The sequence below is a fragment of the Pan paniscus genome, chromosome 13 (genome assembly GCF_029289425.2).
Source record: "Pan paniscus chromosome 13, NHGRI_mPanPan1-v2.0_pri, whole genome shotgun sequence".
Lineage (NCBI taxonomy): Eukaryota > Metazoa > Chordata > Mammalia > Primates > Hominidae > Pan > Pan paniscus.
The window spans coordinates 89,290,640-89,308,789 of NC_073262.2; the positions used below are offsets into that span (position 1 = coordinate 89,290,640).

Here is an 18,150-nt window from a genome sequence, read left to right on the forward strand (position 1 = left end):
TTCTGGGTATAACTAGGCTTTGTATTTAATAGAGAATATAAAACATTTAGCTGTTTTCTAGCTTCTGCAGTACAATTTCCATCTCGTTGCAATTAAAACACTCAGGCAGACCCTAAACTAACTTCCTTTAAGTTTTACTTCCTCCTATTGATGAATTTTCTGTCTTCCAGAGTTATGTGTAGGTATTTCTACAGTTGCAACTGTCCTGTAAACTAAAAAGTTAAAAAGAAAAGTAGTTTCCCTTCCCTTGTTAATACAAAACAAATTTATACTAAGGATTTTTTAAAAATAAATATGTTTCTCCTGATATAATCTGTTATCCCCTGTTACAGAGTTACACAGAGAGCTGGTAAGCACTTTAGAAATCTTTTAGTCTAATTCCTTTACTACTAACTGACTGACAGTCATACAGTTAGTCAGTATTTTAATGTTTTCAGTATTTTACTGAAACCAAACTCACAAGCTCTTTTAAAGTCTCTTCCTTTCCCTGCTCACTTTGACCTGACTCAGCCCATTCTTTAGGACTTAACATGGGATTGGCTTTTTTTTTTTTTTTTTTTTTTTTTAATCCCCAGTAAAGAGGTTTTGTCTTAAAATGTTAGATGCTTTCAGGATCATTTCCTTTTCATGACTAGAAGGAAACAAACCAGCATTGATAAAGCAGTGAGTGTTTTCAAAAGGCCTGTATTCTTTGTGCTGCACTCCAGCAGCACTGGAATTGCTCATGGAAGAAGAGGGAGATTTTGATTCTTTATTCGCTGTGGTAGTAATAACTAACTAACTCAATGAATACCAATCCCAGTGAAATGAGCTTCATTCCTGTTTTCCTCTGGTTCTGCTTTTCTGACTCTTTTTGTTTATTTTTGGGAAACAGCTGTATCTTATTTTATGTAAAAGATGTTTCTGGATAGTTCTATATAAATTAATAACACTTTTGCATGTCCATGGATTATGGTTGCAGAACTTACTTTTGTATATATAAATGATTTATTTTTCAAACACTTTGGATTTAGGGAACTTGGTCTCTTGGCCATTTTAAGTCAATACAGGTAAGTTTCAAGAGACATTTGAAGACACCTTGGAAGTTTATAAAGCAAATTGTCCTTTCATTAATAGTACTAGTTCTAATATCTTACCACTACTTATTATTTGTCAGAGTTTCTTAAATAAATTAACAAACTGTATTTCCTTACTAAGTCAACGAAATCATTAACCACCAGTTTAGTCTTCAGGAGTATCTAGAATTTTTATTTTTTAATTAGTTATTTTATGCAGTATTCTACTCTAATAGTTTAATTCTATAACATAGAATAGAGGTTCCTAGGAAGGTCAATGCTTAAAAAAAGAAGGAAGAGGTTCCTAGGAACGCTAATGCTTAAAGAAAGAAGAGCTTGTGTGATTAAAATTTTTTCTTGAATTTTATGAACTAAAACTCCTTTACATGTAAGAGATGAAAATGTAAACAAAGTTAATTAAGAGGGGATGTGGGAGCTTCAAACTAAGCTTTTGTATATGAGGATTGAAGGATATTTATCCACACTACTTTTTAAAAAACCTTTAAAACATTTTATAAATAATGCATGTCCATTGATGAAAATATGAGAAAACCAGACCTACTTAAATCTCACCACTCAGGAAACCAAGGGCCATAGGATATACTTTTGTGTGTATTTGTGCATGTACCTTATGGCATGTGTATATTCTCTGTGTGTGTGGGTCTGTGTGTAAATATACAAGATACATAAAGTTATAATTTACTCTGTCTCCTATTCTGTTGGACATTCTGTTTGACATGCTTATTATTCTTAGTTCATATTACAAAAAGTTTTTTTAGTTAATTTTTAAAAATTACATTTAGAAGTCATAGGAATGTGTGTTTCAAGATTTCTGATACATATTTGCCAAATAGGAAAATACTGACACAAGCAATCTTTGAACGAAATTTGATACTATCTTCCTTTGCCTGACAGGTGAAACATATATCTTGTTTTAATTTACATTTCTGTCATTTCTGGTAAGCTTGAGTCTTTTTTCATACGCTTATTAGCTCTTTCTGAGTTTTTAAATTTTGTTTTCTATTATCCGTTTTCATTCTCGATCTATTATATTATTCATTTTTATTCTTGGTCTATTACTCTTCTGACACATCTATTTTTAATTAATTTTGAAAAAGTCATTTTATATATATATATATATACATTTCTGTTCAATGTTACAGCTACTTTTTCTCCTGACAAATTTGTCCTTTTTAAAAACAGTTTTATTGAGATATAATTTACCATAACATTGACCTGTTTTAAGTGTACAATTCAATGAATTTTTACTATATTTATAGAGTTTTGTAACTATTACTACAGTCTAATTCCAGAACATCTCCATTTACCCTAAAAAGAAATGTGTCCAACATCAGTCTCTCCCCATTTGTACCTCCAGCCCTAAACAGCTATTAATTTACTTTCTGTGTCTACATATTTTTGGTTTTGGATATTTTATATAAACGGAATTATATGATATATAGTCATTCCTATTGTAGCATGTATCAGTGCCACATTCCGTTTTTATTGCCTAACAGTATTCAACTGAATGAATAAACATTTTGTTTATACCAGTAGATGCACATTTGAGTGTTTTCTGCTTCTTGGCTATTATGAATAATGCTACTATGAACATTCATGTGCAAATCTTTGTGTGGACATATGTTTTCCTTTCTCTTGCATAGATGTCTAGGAGTGGAATTGCTGTGTCATATGGTAATCTATATTTACCTTTTTTAAAAACTCAAACTATTTTCAAAAGTGGCTGTACCATTTTACATTTCTATTAGTAATGTATGAGGGTTTCAGTGTCTCCGTGTCCTTGTGGACACCCATATTCTGTCTTTTTTATATTATAATAACCATCCTAATGAGTGCGAAGCCATATTTTATTGTGGTTTTGATTTGCATTTACCTGATGATGAATAATGTTGAACATCTTTTCTTGTGCTTACTGGCTGTTATTTCTTCTTTGGAGAAACATCTATTCAAATTCTTTGCTCATTTTTCATTTGGTTGTTTGTCTTACTGAGTTGTAGGAGTTTTTTGGTTTTTTTTTTTCATATTATTTAGGATACAAGTTTTTAATCCAGTATTTGATAAGCAAGTAATTTCCCCAGTTTTGAGGGTTGTCTTTCCACTTTTTAAATGGTGTTTTTGAAGCACAAAAGTTTTTAATTTTAATTGGCTAATATATCTACTCTTTTATCATTTTGCTTTTGGTTTTCTAAATCATTGCCTAACCCAAGTTCATGAAGATTTATTTCCTTGTTTTCTTTTAAGAGTTTTATAGTTTTAGCTCTTACATGTAAAAATTTCTGTGATCTATTTTGAGTTAATTTTCTGGTACAGTTTGAGGTATGGTTCCAAATTATTTTTTTTGCATATGGGTATCTAGTTGTCCCAGCATCATTTGTTGAAAAGACTATTTCTTTGCCACTGAATTTGCTTGGCATCTTTGTCAAAAATCAGTTGACTGTGAATGTACAGGTGCCTTTGACGTTAAAATGTACTATTTATGTACTACTAAAAATACTAAAAGTGTCACCATTATAAATATATCACTGTTGACTATTGTACACATTCAGATTTTAGGCATGCTAATATCTGAATATTTGCAGCTCTGAGTCAATGATATACCTTATTTCAAAATAGCATTGGGTTACAAATAAATGCATGATAACAGTAGTTGTCTGACCTCCAAATCATTTTCTCTCAAATTTCCCTTATAGTATTTATTGCTCTCTGAAAATATTTTATATAATTATATATTACTTTTCTCCTTGAAAAGCAAGGACTTATCTGTCTCATTTAATGCTATATTACTATCATATAGACATAGGAGATACCCATGATTTATGATTTATTTAAATAAATTAATGGATAATCTAAGATATTTCTTCCACTAACCTGTCCATTTTTACCTAATAAATAAGCATGCTTTATTGGATTTTTTTTTTAAGCAAATTTGTTATAGGAAGTACAACTAAACAAGTGATGTTTGAAGTAAAAAGCTGCTTAAGAAAGTCTGTGAATTGTCTATGAATGCAGGGTGGTATTGTTTTGATAGACATTTTTTCTTTCTTTTTTTGTTTGTTTTTTTAGCAAAAAGTAAGTTAAGGACCTGAATTATTTCATTATTCATAAAAGTCATAGTGATAAATAGGAACCAAGTGACTAAAACCACATTTAGCTTCAAAATGGAAGTTTACTCTCTTGCTTTTCTAATGATTTAGCATTCTTGTTCACTTTGGCCGTTTCACAAAAAGGTGACATAATCTTGTTCCAAGGGATATTCTTTTGGCATGAAAAGAAGAAAGAAAACATTTTGCTTAGGGTAAGAAGGTAATTGTATCTTAAAAATAAGCACTGCCCATAATTGTCCAGCAAGTTGAGTGCCAAATGTGTTGACAATGCCTTTGGAAACACCGGGGAAAAGAGTTGGCTGCTAATAAGGAGTAGAGTCGAAAGCTACGACAATCCGTTTTTCTCATTTGCTTCTGTCCTCAAGCATGCAGTCATGGGAGTTTGATAAAATGCACATGACAAGTTTCCAAACCTGGCAAAATAAATGTGAAATTTTCAAGTCTCTAGTGATTTACTTGCTTATTAACTTCAAGTTTCTCTAGCAAAGTTTTCCTCTGTATTTTTTAAAGTGATAGCATAGAGCCTTATGTTAATTTATATAATACAGAGCAATTTCTTCTCAACTTTATTAGAGAAAGAGATTTAAAGATTATGAAATAAAATAATATTTAAGATTTAAGTTATTTAAATACTTTATTTCGATAATTAAATAAAATTATTTTATTGTGTGAGATACTCTTTTTTTCTTTTTTATTTATCTGGGTGAACAGAGCTAATCTTCCAATGGGTTTTGTGACTATGGACAGAAATCTTTCTATTCTTGGCTGTTGCCAGATAAAGCATTTCTTCCAGCCCTTGAGTTTCTGCGGTTGTCTGTGTCCTGTTTCCTTTTCAAGTGTGTCAGCATAGTCCAGGCTATCTGAGGAGGTCCAACATCATCCTAAATGCTGACTTCAGAGCTGTGATTCAAAATATTTACTTCACTCATGTGCCTCAGGATAGCTGCCAGTTTCACCCAGGTCATGAATGAACTTCTTGTCAGTTTGTCTGGAGAGCAGGCTTTCTTTTGCATTCTCTTCACCCACTCTATTTACACTTCCTCTGGGTGAAACTTCTATGTAATGTTGAATCAAAGATTTTAAGACTTGGTCTCCAAAAAAACAATTTTGATTAGTAAAGACAAACTTCCTAATGAGCAAACTTCTTAAAAAGATGGTAACATGAGGTTGTAACTCTGTTGCAGGTGAAGGCATTGAAAGCACTGGATGATGTTATTCTTTTTGAAGACCATTGACTAAGTTTTGGGTGCCAATATATGCCAATGCATTATATCCAGTTATACTGGACTACTTTGGTTTCCAAAAAGATATGTCAAATTTGTACTGATTTTGCATGAATTTTCTAGCTTAAGCTAACCCTGATGTCCACAAAGACAGATATCCATAACTGTTAAGGCAAGGGATGTTTTTGATACTTTTTTAAAGAAATAGGAAACAGAACATGGTAGCTTTGCGAGCCTATGCTGCTTGACAGTGCCCAGCAGCATCTTGTGCCACCGTATACAAATTTAAAGAAAAGTAACGTTCGTTAAGAAAAACATTCATGGAGGTAAATTTTCAAAGTGGTAGGGAGAGATTGGATAACCTTTCACAAAGAAGAAATTTCACTTTTCAGGAATATAATAATTGAGAAAAAATGCTTAGCATAGAAGGCAACTCAAAAATCCCATAAAGCCCAGTCTTAGCGTGGCATAAAAGCTCTTGACAAAAGTGGGAATGTAAATTAATACAGCTACTATGGAGTACAGTATGGAGGTTCCTCTAAAACTACAAATGGAACTACCATATGATCTGGCAATCCCACTACTAGGCATTTATCCAAAGGAAAGGAAATCAGTATATCAAAGAGACATCTGTGTCCCCATATTTATTGGAACACTATTCACAATCACCAAGATATGGAATCAGTTCAGGTGTCTAACAACAGATGAATGGATAAAGAAAACATGGTGTGTGTATGTGTCTATATATATATATATGTACATGCATTATATACATTATATATAGTATATTTTATACATATATATATATATTTAGTGTGTACATATATTCCTGTCTCCTGTCTGTGTTCAGGAATATGTATACACACTGGAAAAATGTGGTGTGTGTACGTGTCTGTGTTCAGCCATAAAAAGAATGAAGTCCTGTCATTTATGGCAACACGGATGGAACTGGAGGATATTATGTTAAGTGAAATAAGCCAGGAACAGAAAATTAAACACTGCATGTTTTCACTCATAGGTGGAAGCTAAGAAAAAGTTGATGTCATAGAAGTAAAATGTAGAAGATACTAGAGGCTGGGAAAGGTAGGGAGAATGGGAAAATAGAGATTTGTTTAAAGACACAAAATTACAGCTAGACAGGAGGAGTAAGTTCTAGTGTTTTCTACCACTGTAGGGTTATTATAGTTAAAAATAATGTATTACCTAATTTCAAATAGGTAGAAGGAAGGAATCGAATGTTCCCAATACAAAAAAAGTGCTAAATGTTCAAGATGATGAACGTGCTTATTACCCTGACCTGATAAGTGTACATTATATGTATTGAAACATCCTTATGTACCCCATGAATATGTAAAATTATTATATTTCAATTAAGAAAAAAGGGCTCTTGGCCAGGCAGGGTGGCCCACGCCTGTAATCCCAGCACTTTGGGAGGCTGAGGTGGGCAGATCACCTGAGGTCACGAGTTCAAGACCAGCCTGGCTGACATGGTGAAACCCTGTCTCTACTGAAAGTACAAAAAATTAGCTGGGCGTGGTGGTGTGTGCCTGTAATCCCAGCTACTTGGGAGGCTGAGGCAGGAGAATCGCTTTAACTCGGGAGGTGGAGGTTGCAGTGAGCTGAGATCACGCCACTATACTCCAGCCTGGGCGACGGAGCAAGACTCCATCTCAAAAAAAAAGAAAAAGAAAAGAAAAGGCTCTTGATAACCACTCCCTTCCTGACCATTCTCTCTAGTTATAGTGAACAACTCACAATTCTCTTAAAAAATTCAAGATTACCCACTCTTCTGCCTCTTTGCACAAGGTTTTCTTTTGGCCCAGAAAACATTTCCTCACTTGTACTGTACCCTTACTTTCCTATAACTCTTTACGGGTGCCTGTACTATTTTCCACCATAATTGCTTGTTCCTGTGATTATCTCTTGTGTTAGAGAAATGTTCCCATAAGAGGCAGACTACCATTTCATCATGGGTTAGCATCATGAATAGACAAACACACCTGAATTTTCAGTTAGGATTTGAATCCAGAGTGGAGGGAATAAAGTTTCCGGGCAAGAGGACCTTGGACACAAATGCCTGCAGGTGGAAATAAGCATGACTTGTTTCAGAGAATAGGGACAAAGGATAAGAGAACTCTTCCGCATAAAAATAAGTATATCAGCCAGGCATGGTGGCTTACACCTGTAATCTCAGCACTTTGGGAAGCTGAGGCAGGTAGATCCCTTGAGCTCAGGAGGTCAAGACTAGCCTGGACAACATGATGAAACCCTGTTTCTACAGAAAATACAAAAATTAGCCAGGCATGGTGGCATGCATCTGTAGACCCAGCTACTGTGGCAGCTGAAGTGGGAGGATCGCTTGAATATAGGAGGTTGAGGCCACAGTGAGCTGTGATCACACTACTGCCCTCCAAAAATAGAAATATTCCTAAATTTGAAATTGAGGGAGATGTAGGGGATTGATTAAATAAAGTATTCTATGGCTGTATAATGGGATACTACACAACAATGAAAATGATACTATAGGTCTGCCTTTATAAGTGCCATATTAAGGGAGAAAAATGTACATATATTTATAAAATGATAATTTTAATGTTATCTTAAATATTGACTTAATATCAATTTTACATATAAAAAACATGCATGTATTCATGAAACAAGTCTTTAGGATAGATACTAATATGTTAACAGAGGTCATTTCTTTATGGTGGGGTTGTGGTATTTAGATCTGTCTTTATGGCTTTGTTTTATGTTTTGGTTTGTTTTGTAATGAATAAGACATCTATAATTAGAGTAAATACAATAAAGTGTTAAAAGGGCAAGAAGGTACCATTGGTCTTGTACATATATTTTGTACTTATTGATTGCTGTGTCTTAAAAATTATTGTGAAAATTTTCAAACGTATAGAAAATTTGAATTTCAGTAATACAATGAACAACGAACAACACACTTGTTCACCTAGCTTCACCCATTGTTGCAGACATTGTTACACTTATCCCTAAATACTTCAGCATGTATCTCCTAAAAACTAGGACATTTTCTTATGTAAGTACAATATAGTCATCACATGTTAGAAATGAATCATTATTATGAAGAATATTAACAGTAACAATGTAATTATTGCTGAATTAAACATTATTACTGTTACCTACTCTAGTTCACAATTCAAATTTCCACATTTATCCCAATAAAGTCCTTTGTAACTTTGAAAAAAAATTATTTGGACATAAAATTCAATCAAAGATCACATCTTGCATTCGGTCGACATGTCTTAGTGGTCTCTTTTAATCTAGAAGTGTTTCCTACTCTTTTTGTCTTTCATGATATTGACATTTTTGAGGGCTCTATCCCAGGTGTCCTGTAGGCAAGTACACTTACATTGGTAAGAATATAGTGATGTTCAGTCTATCCCAATGCATCATTTTGTTTTTGACACTGGAATTTTAGTGTACAGAAATAATTTTCTCAATAGGGCTGAAGTAATAAAAATAAATGTTTGATTGTAGTGTGCCGTATTGAATTCTTTTTTCTACCAACCAAATCAAGTTTTCTGGATTCTAATTCTCGCATTGTTATGTCATAGGCACACGTCTCAGTCTTGTCTTTTATAGCATTTTACACAAAGGTGTTTCATAGCATTTAATTTTCATAATTATCTTTATGCCCCACAGAAAGATCTTCTGGGAATAGGCGATCATACGTATTTGTTTAATAGTTAATTATCTAACAGTTGAGCAACTGGAAAACTTTATTTACAATTGCTTTCTCAATCATGTGTATTATGATAATGGGGCTAATAATAACACTGAGACACTTCTGGGTCATCATGTATCCTATGTTTCTGATTAGTTGAAAGTCTCTAATGTATATAAACTGTATATGAAAAAAATAACCAGTGGAATATTTGATTAATCAAAGGTGTACTATTTCTCAACCTAGCTGGGGATAAAAATAAACTGTTATATTAAGAATAGTATATTTTGTGTCTTACCACTCACAATATTCTTTTTTAGGCAATAGAGATTATGCCAAGGATGATCCATTGGAATTTAAGTCCCATCAGTGGTTTGGAGCATCTGTGAGGTCGAAACAGGATAAAATTTTGGTAAGTCTTCTGGATATTTACTCACAGGTGAGTTTAGTCAGTTTATGTGGAGACACAGAAGGTTTTATATTTTCAGGCTGATAGTAAAATTCAGTATGCTCAAGGGCGCAGCGTATAACAACATAAGATAGCTCTGATCAAAGGCCACTCTGTCCAAGGAGGCCATCTCTCTTGCCCTTCTTGAACAGGCTTTCACATTTTTTCACCCTTATTCCTACTTTGTTTTACCTGCCCCACTTGACAGTTCCTATCAGTTTATTTCCACCTAGCCAAGTATAGGAATAGTGTGGCTTTGGCTAACAAGTGCTTTAATACTTCCTCTCTCTCTCTCTTTTTTTTTTTTCTTTCCCCAAGATGGAGTCTTGCTCTGTCACCCAGGCTGGAGTGCAGTGGTGCGATCTTGGCTGACTGCAGCCTCCGCCTCCCAGGGTCAAGCAATTCTCCTGCTGCAGCCTCCCGAGTAGCTGGGATTACAGGCACCTGCCACCAGGCCTGGCTAATTTTTGTAGTTTTTAGTAGAGACAGGGTTTCACCATGTTGGCCAGGCTGGTCTCTAACTCTTGACCTCAGGTGAGCCACCGAGCCTGGCCACTTCCTCTCTTTGAATATACGACACGATGTTGAAGTGGAATACAGAACAAAGAAAAAAAAATAACAACCTTCCTTCACCTCATCTCCCCCTATGCCACTGTCCATTCCTCTGCTCCTCTTCTCAAACAGTTTCTGAAATGTTTTCTATGGTAACCATCGTAGTTCTTCACATTCCCTTTCCTATGTCATCATTGACTTTCAGGTCACTGAAATCCACTAGCATTTATACATATGTGCATACATACACACCATTATGTTTTGTTTTCTCTGCTGGTATTTATTTTTATCTTTCTTGCACTGTCAGCATTATTCAGAATGGTCAACATCCCTTTTTTTTTTAGAACTAAATTTTTCTTCTCTTGGTTTCTGTGAACTGTATTTTCCTGGTTTTTCTCCTATCTTACTGGCTGCTCTTTTGTAGTCTCCTTTAATGGCTGCTCTTAACGTTCAGTTTCCAAATATTGGGGTGTCCTTGATCTCTATTTAGCTTCCTTTGCTTCCTCTAACTACAACTTTTACCTAGAGATTCCTAGCCTATCCCATGGCTGTAAGTATAATCCCCAAATCTATACCTCTAGCTTTTAATTCTCCCTGGATCCTTAAAGGCATATTTCCAGGCTACCTATTTGGCTTCCAAATGAACATGGCCAAAATAGGACTCTTGTTTCCTTCCATCAAAGAAGAAAAACAAATAAAAAACTATTATTATATATATTTCCCAATTTTTTAGGAGGCCTGGGTTTCCACCCTATTCACTAGTGAGCACTCACAATCTGCCTCAAAAATATATCTCACATTTATCAGTAGATCTACATGTCCGCTATTTCTACCCTGCAACAAGCCACCATCATTACCCCCTTGGACCACTGCAATGGCTCTTCTCATCCTGCTGCTGCTTCTCTTACCCTAACTGCAAGAAGGACCAGAGTGAACCAGAGCATTTTACCTTCTTGATTAAAACAGTCAAGTGGCTTTCTGTCACTCTCTGCATAAGTATGAGAAGCTCATACTGCCTTAAAAACATCTCCAAAAACAAGTCACTGGCTATGTCTTTGGCCTCCTCTCACTCCATCTCACATACTAAAGCCAGGCTTGTCTTTATTTCTTGTACATTCCAAATCATTTCACTTAGTACCTTAGTGTTTGTGTTTCCTCTGCTTGTATTAGTTGTCTTTATGATTTCTACTTGGCTAGCCCTTTGTCATTCAGATTTCAGCTGTCACTCAGATTTCAGAGACTGCTCCCCCTATTTTAATTATTTACGTAGTATTTATTGTTGCCTTTATTTTTTCATCTAATTATGCTGCATAGGGAAGGATTTGCTTAGGAGGTGAAGTTTCAGCAGACTTTAAAGGATGTGCCACATTTCAGCAATTGGAGGTGAAGGATGGGGTTAAGAGTGGGGATGTTCTAGGCAGAAAGAGGTGCAAAGAAGCAGGAGTAAGGAAAAGGAGCAAGGCACCCACTCTGGAGTGTCAAGTACGTGTAGAGAAGTAGCTGCTATGACCTACTTTCACTGTTTTCAGGGTATATATACAATAAGTCAGTATTGATGTTCTGCAGTGCTTATGTTAGCACTTTGCTTCAAAAAGTATAGAAAATCAATTAAACCTTTTTCACTAAATGAATTGTTCCACATTTGGTAGATTAATATGTTGTTAAAGCATTCATTACTCTACTGCTCTATGTGGTATTACAGTCTAGAATGCTGAAAACAAAAAGGTCATGGTTTATTTGGAAAGTAAATAAAATAAGTACTGCGCATTATTTTACTCTCTTAATAAACTATTTGCTGTATAATTTAGGGGGTATATTCCATATGCATGAGTGTTACTTAGTTCAAAAGCTAATTTGGTCTCTACCTTTAGCATAGCATATTACATCAAGAAATATACTACCTGAAATAACAATTTTGCTAACTATTTTGAAAAAAAAATTGGACTACAAATATGGCCTTCAGAATAATGTGAGAAAAAGACTTCATTTAATATCTTTATTTACCACTGTGATAAAAAATTTAAGGTATAGGATAGGTTTGATTAATTTCTATGAATGCTTTGAAAGTTGGCCAGGTGTGGTAGGTATGGTGGCTCACAATTAGCACTTTGGGAGGCTGAGGCAGGAGGATTGCTTGAGTTCAGTTAGAGACCAGCCTGGGAAACATAGTGAGACCCCATTTCTACAAAAAAATTTTAAAAAATTAGCCAGGCATGGTGGCATGCGCATGTGGTGCCAGCTACTCAAGACGGTAAGGCCAATTATTTGAGCTCAGGAGTTCAAGGCTGCAGTGAGCCATGATCACGTCACTGCACTCCAGCCTGGGCAACAGACTGAGACCCCATCTCAAAAAAGAGAAAGTGGTATTATATTCTGAAGTAGTATAGAGCATCTGAAACACTAAATTTTTAGAAAATCTTCATGTCGTGGACTAAACCTTTGATTTTAGGCCTGTGCCCCATTGTACCATTGGAGGACTGAGATGAAACAGGAGCGAGAGCCTGTTGGAACATGCTTTCTTCAAGATGGAACAAAGACTGTTGAGTATGCTCCATGTAGATCACGTATGTATAGGATATTGTACCAGCTTTTAAGAAGAGGGGTGGGAAGCCTAGTTTGTTAAAAATATATGTGTGTGTGTGTGTGTGTGTGGGTGTGTGTGTGTGTGAGAGAGAGAGAGAGATTAAAAGATATAGAAATATTATGATGATAACAAAATGAAAACAATCCTACTAATGTAAAGATATTACAAATGTGAAGTAAACAGGTTTACTTTTTCTAAGAACTCATTTTCATCTTCCTTCGTTAGTATAATAATAGTTACTACCTGATTTTAAGAACCTGTATTTTTGATGACTAACAGTCAAAAGATGCTTAGTTGAACTTCTCTTAACAGAGAAGATGTAGACCCCACAACTAAAGATTCTGATTCAGTAGGTCTAGGTCAGGCCTGGGTACCTGCACTTTTAACAGACTCTACAAGGCAATTCTGATAGATACCAAAGTTTGAGAACTCCTGCTTTATATTAATAATGATGTTGAAAATAAAGAATATTATGTCTTAAAGAGCCAAAGTTTATATAGGAAGATGAACACTGAACTCAGGAGTCTTGACTCTGAATTTTCCTGCTCTTAATCAGAATTTCTTTGTTAACCTGCTACCAAGCCCACCCCTTTTTGGTGATCCAGAGGATTTTATGCTCTTTGCTAATATTACTTGAAATTTCAAAAGGAATTAATATCATGGCTAAAGATGACTTCAAGCAATTATAATTTTGATTATGCTTTTCCAAAATCTCTACATCCTCTTCTCTTTGGAGATTCCAGTCCTTTTGTGCCCCACTACCCTTTGTTGAATTGGCTACTGCTTTAGATCTTCCTTGTACCAGAAGCATAAAAATAGATTACTGAAATGCAGTGTAGTGTTTATGCCTAGAGCCCTTAGGCCATTATTTTTTGTGTTCCACTGGTCACCCCATAGTTTATTAGAGAAAATTAGTAACAAAAGCACAACATGTAAGACTCTTACTCCTACATTTGTTTTGTCCATGTTAGGTGACCTGTGACACCAGGTCAAAGGAACTATTCTGTCCTCCAGATTCTAAGTAGTTGAACCTACAGGAAACTGCAGATTATTTCAATAAACACTTATTTTCTTAGACCAACACTTTGATCCTACCTGTTACAAGTAGGAACTGAACATTAAAAGAGTGATACCTACTCAGATCTGTATTGTATGTTAGGAAAGAGAAAAAATCAGGTTAGAAAGCATACACTGCACAGGATAAGGGAAATTGAGGCTTTATCCTCAGTGCTTGGATGCCATCTGTACTGCCATCTTTATGTTGGTATTTTGGTTATGGTACTATCATCTTCGGTGGTATGTAGAGAATCTGAAGATTAAATTTGTATTTTTAATTTCTATATTGCAAAAATGTTCCTATTTGAAAAGATAATTTTATAGCTATGAAGAATGAGTTAACCCTTGTATGCCAAGTTTGTTACTTATTAATTATATGATGTACACACACATGCAATACACTCTTATTTTCATTTGATGCATGTGGGAACTGAGATTCACATAGTTGAAGCAATCTAATTTCCACATCTCATGGGGTTGAGAGTGGGGATATTCTGGGCAGACAGAGGTGCAAAGAAGCAGGAGTAAGCAAAAGGAGCAAGCCACCCACTCTGGAGCATCAAGTACGTGTAGAGAAGTAGCTGCTATGACCTACTTTCACTGTTTTCAGGGTACATATAGAATAAGTCAGTGTTGATGTTCTGAATGGTCAAATGAGGATTTAAACCCAAGTTCTTCTATTCCAAAAGAACCTTTCTTCTACATTATTCACAATAGAAAATGTTTTCCATTTCAGTTGCTTCTGTATTAAGCACAGCTTTTCTACAAAGAATACCTCCTGCTTTCATGACCTAGGTTTGGATAATTCCTGATATGTAAGAATACATGGAACTCTCCTGAAAACATGCATTCTAACAATGATTCCCTTGTTCACAGAATGCTTTTATTTGGTTTAGGCACAGAAATTATAAAGTCATTTAAAGCCATATTTTCTAAGGTATTTAACATCCAAATCAGGTCCATGAACTGTGGCTTGTAGGCCTCTTTTTGTGAATAAAGTTTTATTGGAATACAGCCACACCCATTTGTTGATGTGTTATCTATAATGATCTAGTACAGTTGTGAGAGTTGAGTTGCCACACTACGTGGCTCCTGAGCCTAAAATATTTACTGTTCGGCTTTTTACAGAAAAAGTTTGCTGAACCCTAATCTAAATAATAAAACCTCAAATCTTAGGAAAAGCTTTAAGAACAGTCTCAAAAAACAGAAAAGCAAAGTGCATGCCTTTGTTTCTAATAGGCCTGGCACTTTCAGTAACCCTTGATTATTGTACATGCTTTTTGATTCAACCTTTGAAATGTTAAGCCACCTATAATAGGCCTAAATTGTGAGGGGCATCTTGTTCAGAGAAGAAGACTCAGGAGTGGAAGTCTGAGAACCTGGGTTATATTCTGACTTTCTGCTGACAATCCACCTATAGCTATGGGTAATTCACCTAACCACTCTGGGCCTTTGTTTCATCATTGGTAAAACACCAATTCACACAAAAAACTTCTGAGGTATAAATTCAGTGTTTTTTATCTGTTTCATACTTCAATAAATTACGCAAACCAATAATTGGTTTTATGAGATGATGTCTGTTTTGTAGGACTACACTGCTAACTTTTTAATAACTTTGCTTGTCTTGTGGGTTGTTTTATTTATTTGATTGTTTGCTTTTGAGTTTTTTTTTTTTTTTTTTTGGTGGTTAGTTAGTTTGGTTAGTTGGTTTGTTCTGTTTTTAACCTGACTTATATGGACACCCTGGACAAGGAACTTCACTGTCTGTCACTAACTTACCTTTTTACTGATTACATTTGCTTTCAGCTTTTCATAACTGCATGATAAAACCTCAGATCTTAGGAGAAAAGCATAAAAAACAACCTCAAACAACAAAAAAGCAAAATTACTTAGGGAAATTAAGTAACTTGACCGTGGCTAACCAGCTAGTAAATAAGAGAGTATAGACCTGACACTACGTGTGTCTACACCACTACACTGCACTATGTCAAATCAACAATATACTTATCATTTCCTGAGTAATGACAAAGGACATTATGCAGTAGACCAGATGTTGTTCTGTTCTAAATTGCCTAGCCACTTTTGTTCCTTCTGTCTGCTTTCTGATGCTAATATTATTTGAACATAGATTTTTCTCAGTAATGATTTCTAGTTGGCTTTTCCTTTCCTTTTGTCATTACTCAGGGAATGATAAAGATATTATTGATTTGAAACAGTACAGTGTAGTGGTATAGACACACCTGGGTTCAGGTCCTACTCTCTTATTTACTAGCTGGTTGGCCATGGTCAAGTTACCTAATTTCCCTAAGCATCAGTTTCCCCATCTGTACAAATTATTGAGTAATAATAGTATCTCTTATAGGATTGGTATAAAGACTTAAAAAGTTAATGTCATGTAAAATGCTTTAGCATAATACCTGACTCAGAGTAAAGGCTTAATAAACCCTAGCTGATCTTACTGTCAGAATCAATAATATTACTATTTGTAATATAATTACCAGACTTAACAAATGGGAGAACTATTAACCATCTGCAGGAATAAGTACCAGAGCCTGCATCAAAATAGTTTATATTCAACATGAAGTCTTTAAATTGGCAAAAGCACTCAGTTTAATATATACCTGTTAAGAAAATTTTAAGAGACAGTCATGGTTTTTAGCTGGATACTCTGGGAAGCCAAATAAAGCCGATAATTGTACAGTATGATAATCAAAAAAAGGATGTCTTTATAAATAGCTTGAAATAGTTCCCCAGATGCAACTTGAATAAAGGAAATAAATAGCCAACTTGCTCTAACTTGAGGTTAGAGCAGAATTCCTTAGTCTGATTCACTGGATGCTGGAAACCCCTGCCCCACATTTTCCCACTCCCTCTTGGTTAGAAAAATTTACGTTGGTTTAGCATTATACTCTTGAGGCTATTTTCTTTCAAAAAAAAAAAAAAAACTTTAAAAAAATTTAGATATTAAGTGTGTAATCTTTGGGCAGTTTCCAGGCTTTAAAAATGGGTTCAAAATTTCTGATGGGATTATTTAGCAGAAGTTCTTAGAAGTTTGTCCTTATGACTGAAAACAGATATTTTTGGTTCCTGTATTTGGGTGGCAAACAAAGTAACAGTACAGCCTTAATGTATTTGTAACATTGGCCACAGTGAGTCTTTGATAACTGAAGGATAGTGTTTTCCATTGTTCTCTGTTGTCCTCAAAGTAAAATAAGGGGAAAGTGTTCAGATTCATCCTTACATGTGTTCTAGGTACTGTATTGCTCATGATTAAAATTAATTTAAATTAATTGGCTAATTGTTCAGAATTAATCCCTTTCTATGAGAACAACTAAAAAGGGAACAACTACAAAAGAGTACAACTATTGAGCCTACTATGGTTGGAAAATACTTGAAAGTATCATTTAAAGATGGTTACTTTAATTAGATCTCCGTACTAAACGTGGGAGGATAGCTTTATATTTTACTTTTTGAAGAGCATAAAGTTCTGGTCTGTCCATTTCCTGAAATTCTGAGCTATGTTATTCATCTCTGTTGTTGGCTCTATAATGTATGTATCTGTTTGCTGCTATTCATAATAACAAAGGTCTTAGCGAAGACCTAGCAATCTTAGGGTAATAGGAAGACAGAGGAATTTCATATTGGAATTTTTAACTTGCAGATCACAACTTGTTAGTGTTTTACGAAATCAGTGTAGTGGGTCACAACCACTATAGTTTTTCTAAAAAAAAAAAAAAAGAATGAAATAAAATAGAAAATGTCAGAGTGTATTCTATATAATAATACAAATATTGTTTGGTAAGATTTTAAGTTGTATCTATATATTTTATACACACAATGTGTGTTGGGTTGTGATATAAATTATAATCTTTTTGTGGATTGTGGTTAACTAAAGGGTTTAAAATTTATCATTTTAGTTGGTTTCTTTGTTCTCTGGTGACTGGTTCAGGTATTTAATCTTCGTTTCCGTATCTGAGTAAATGGTGCTGATAAACATGCATACTCTCTTGGAATGTGGTAATAACTAAGTGCCTGAGTGAATGACCACTCTCAAAAATTGGTACATTATCTTATGATTCTAGTGATATCAGGTTTTCTCATGTTTTGTTTTGTGTTGTTTGTTTTTGGGTTTGTGTATATTTCCAATCTTTTTATTTTAGAAGATATTGATGCTGATGGACAGGGATTTTGTCAAGGAGGATTCAGCATTGATTTTACTAAAGTAAGTTCTCATTTAAGACTGAATGAGATTCACATCTACCTTATTGACTAAACTGTGGTTAAAAATAAACTGGTCAATACCTCAACTCCTTTACAGCTGTTAGCTCTTTAATGAAAACAGTTAATAAAACGATCCATTCATTTTGACATTCTTTGTCTTATATTATTCCCTCCCTAGTAAACATTGCTTAT

At 34.6% G+C, this 18,150-nt stretch overlaps 1 protein-coding gene across 2 annotated transcripts in view; it reads left to right on the forward strand.

Moving 5' to 3' along the window:
- Positions 1-18,150, forward strand: part of ITGAV (integrin subunit alpha V) — a 107,202-nt gene that overhangs the window by 38,402 nt on the left and 50,650 nt on the right. Inside the window, exons 3-5 of one of the 2 annotated variants that reach the window (XM_034954624.3) lie at positions 9,418-9,509; positions 12,547-12,661; positions 17,901-17,959. In XM_034954624.3, the coding sequence (XP_034810515.1) occupies positions 9,418-9,509; positions 12,547-12,661; positions 17,901-17,959 (266 nt within the window). Of the gene's footprint in view, positions 1-9,417; positions 9,510-12,546; positions 12,662-17,897; positions 17,960-18,150 lie in introns of both variants that reach the window. The other variant, XM_003823516.6, reaches the window with a different exon arrangement.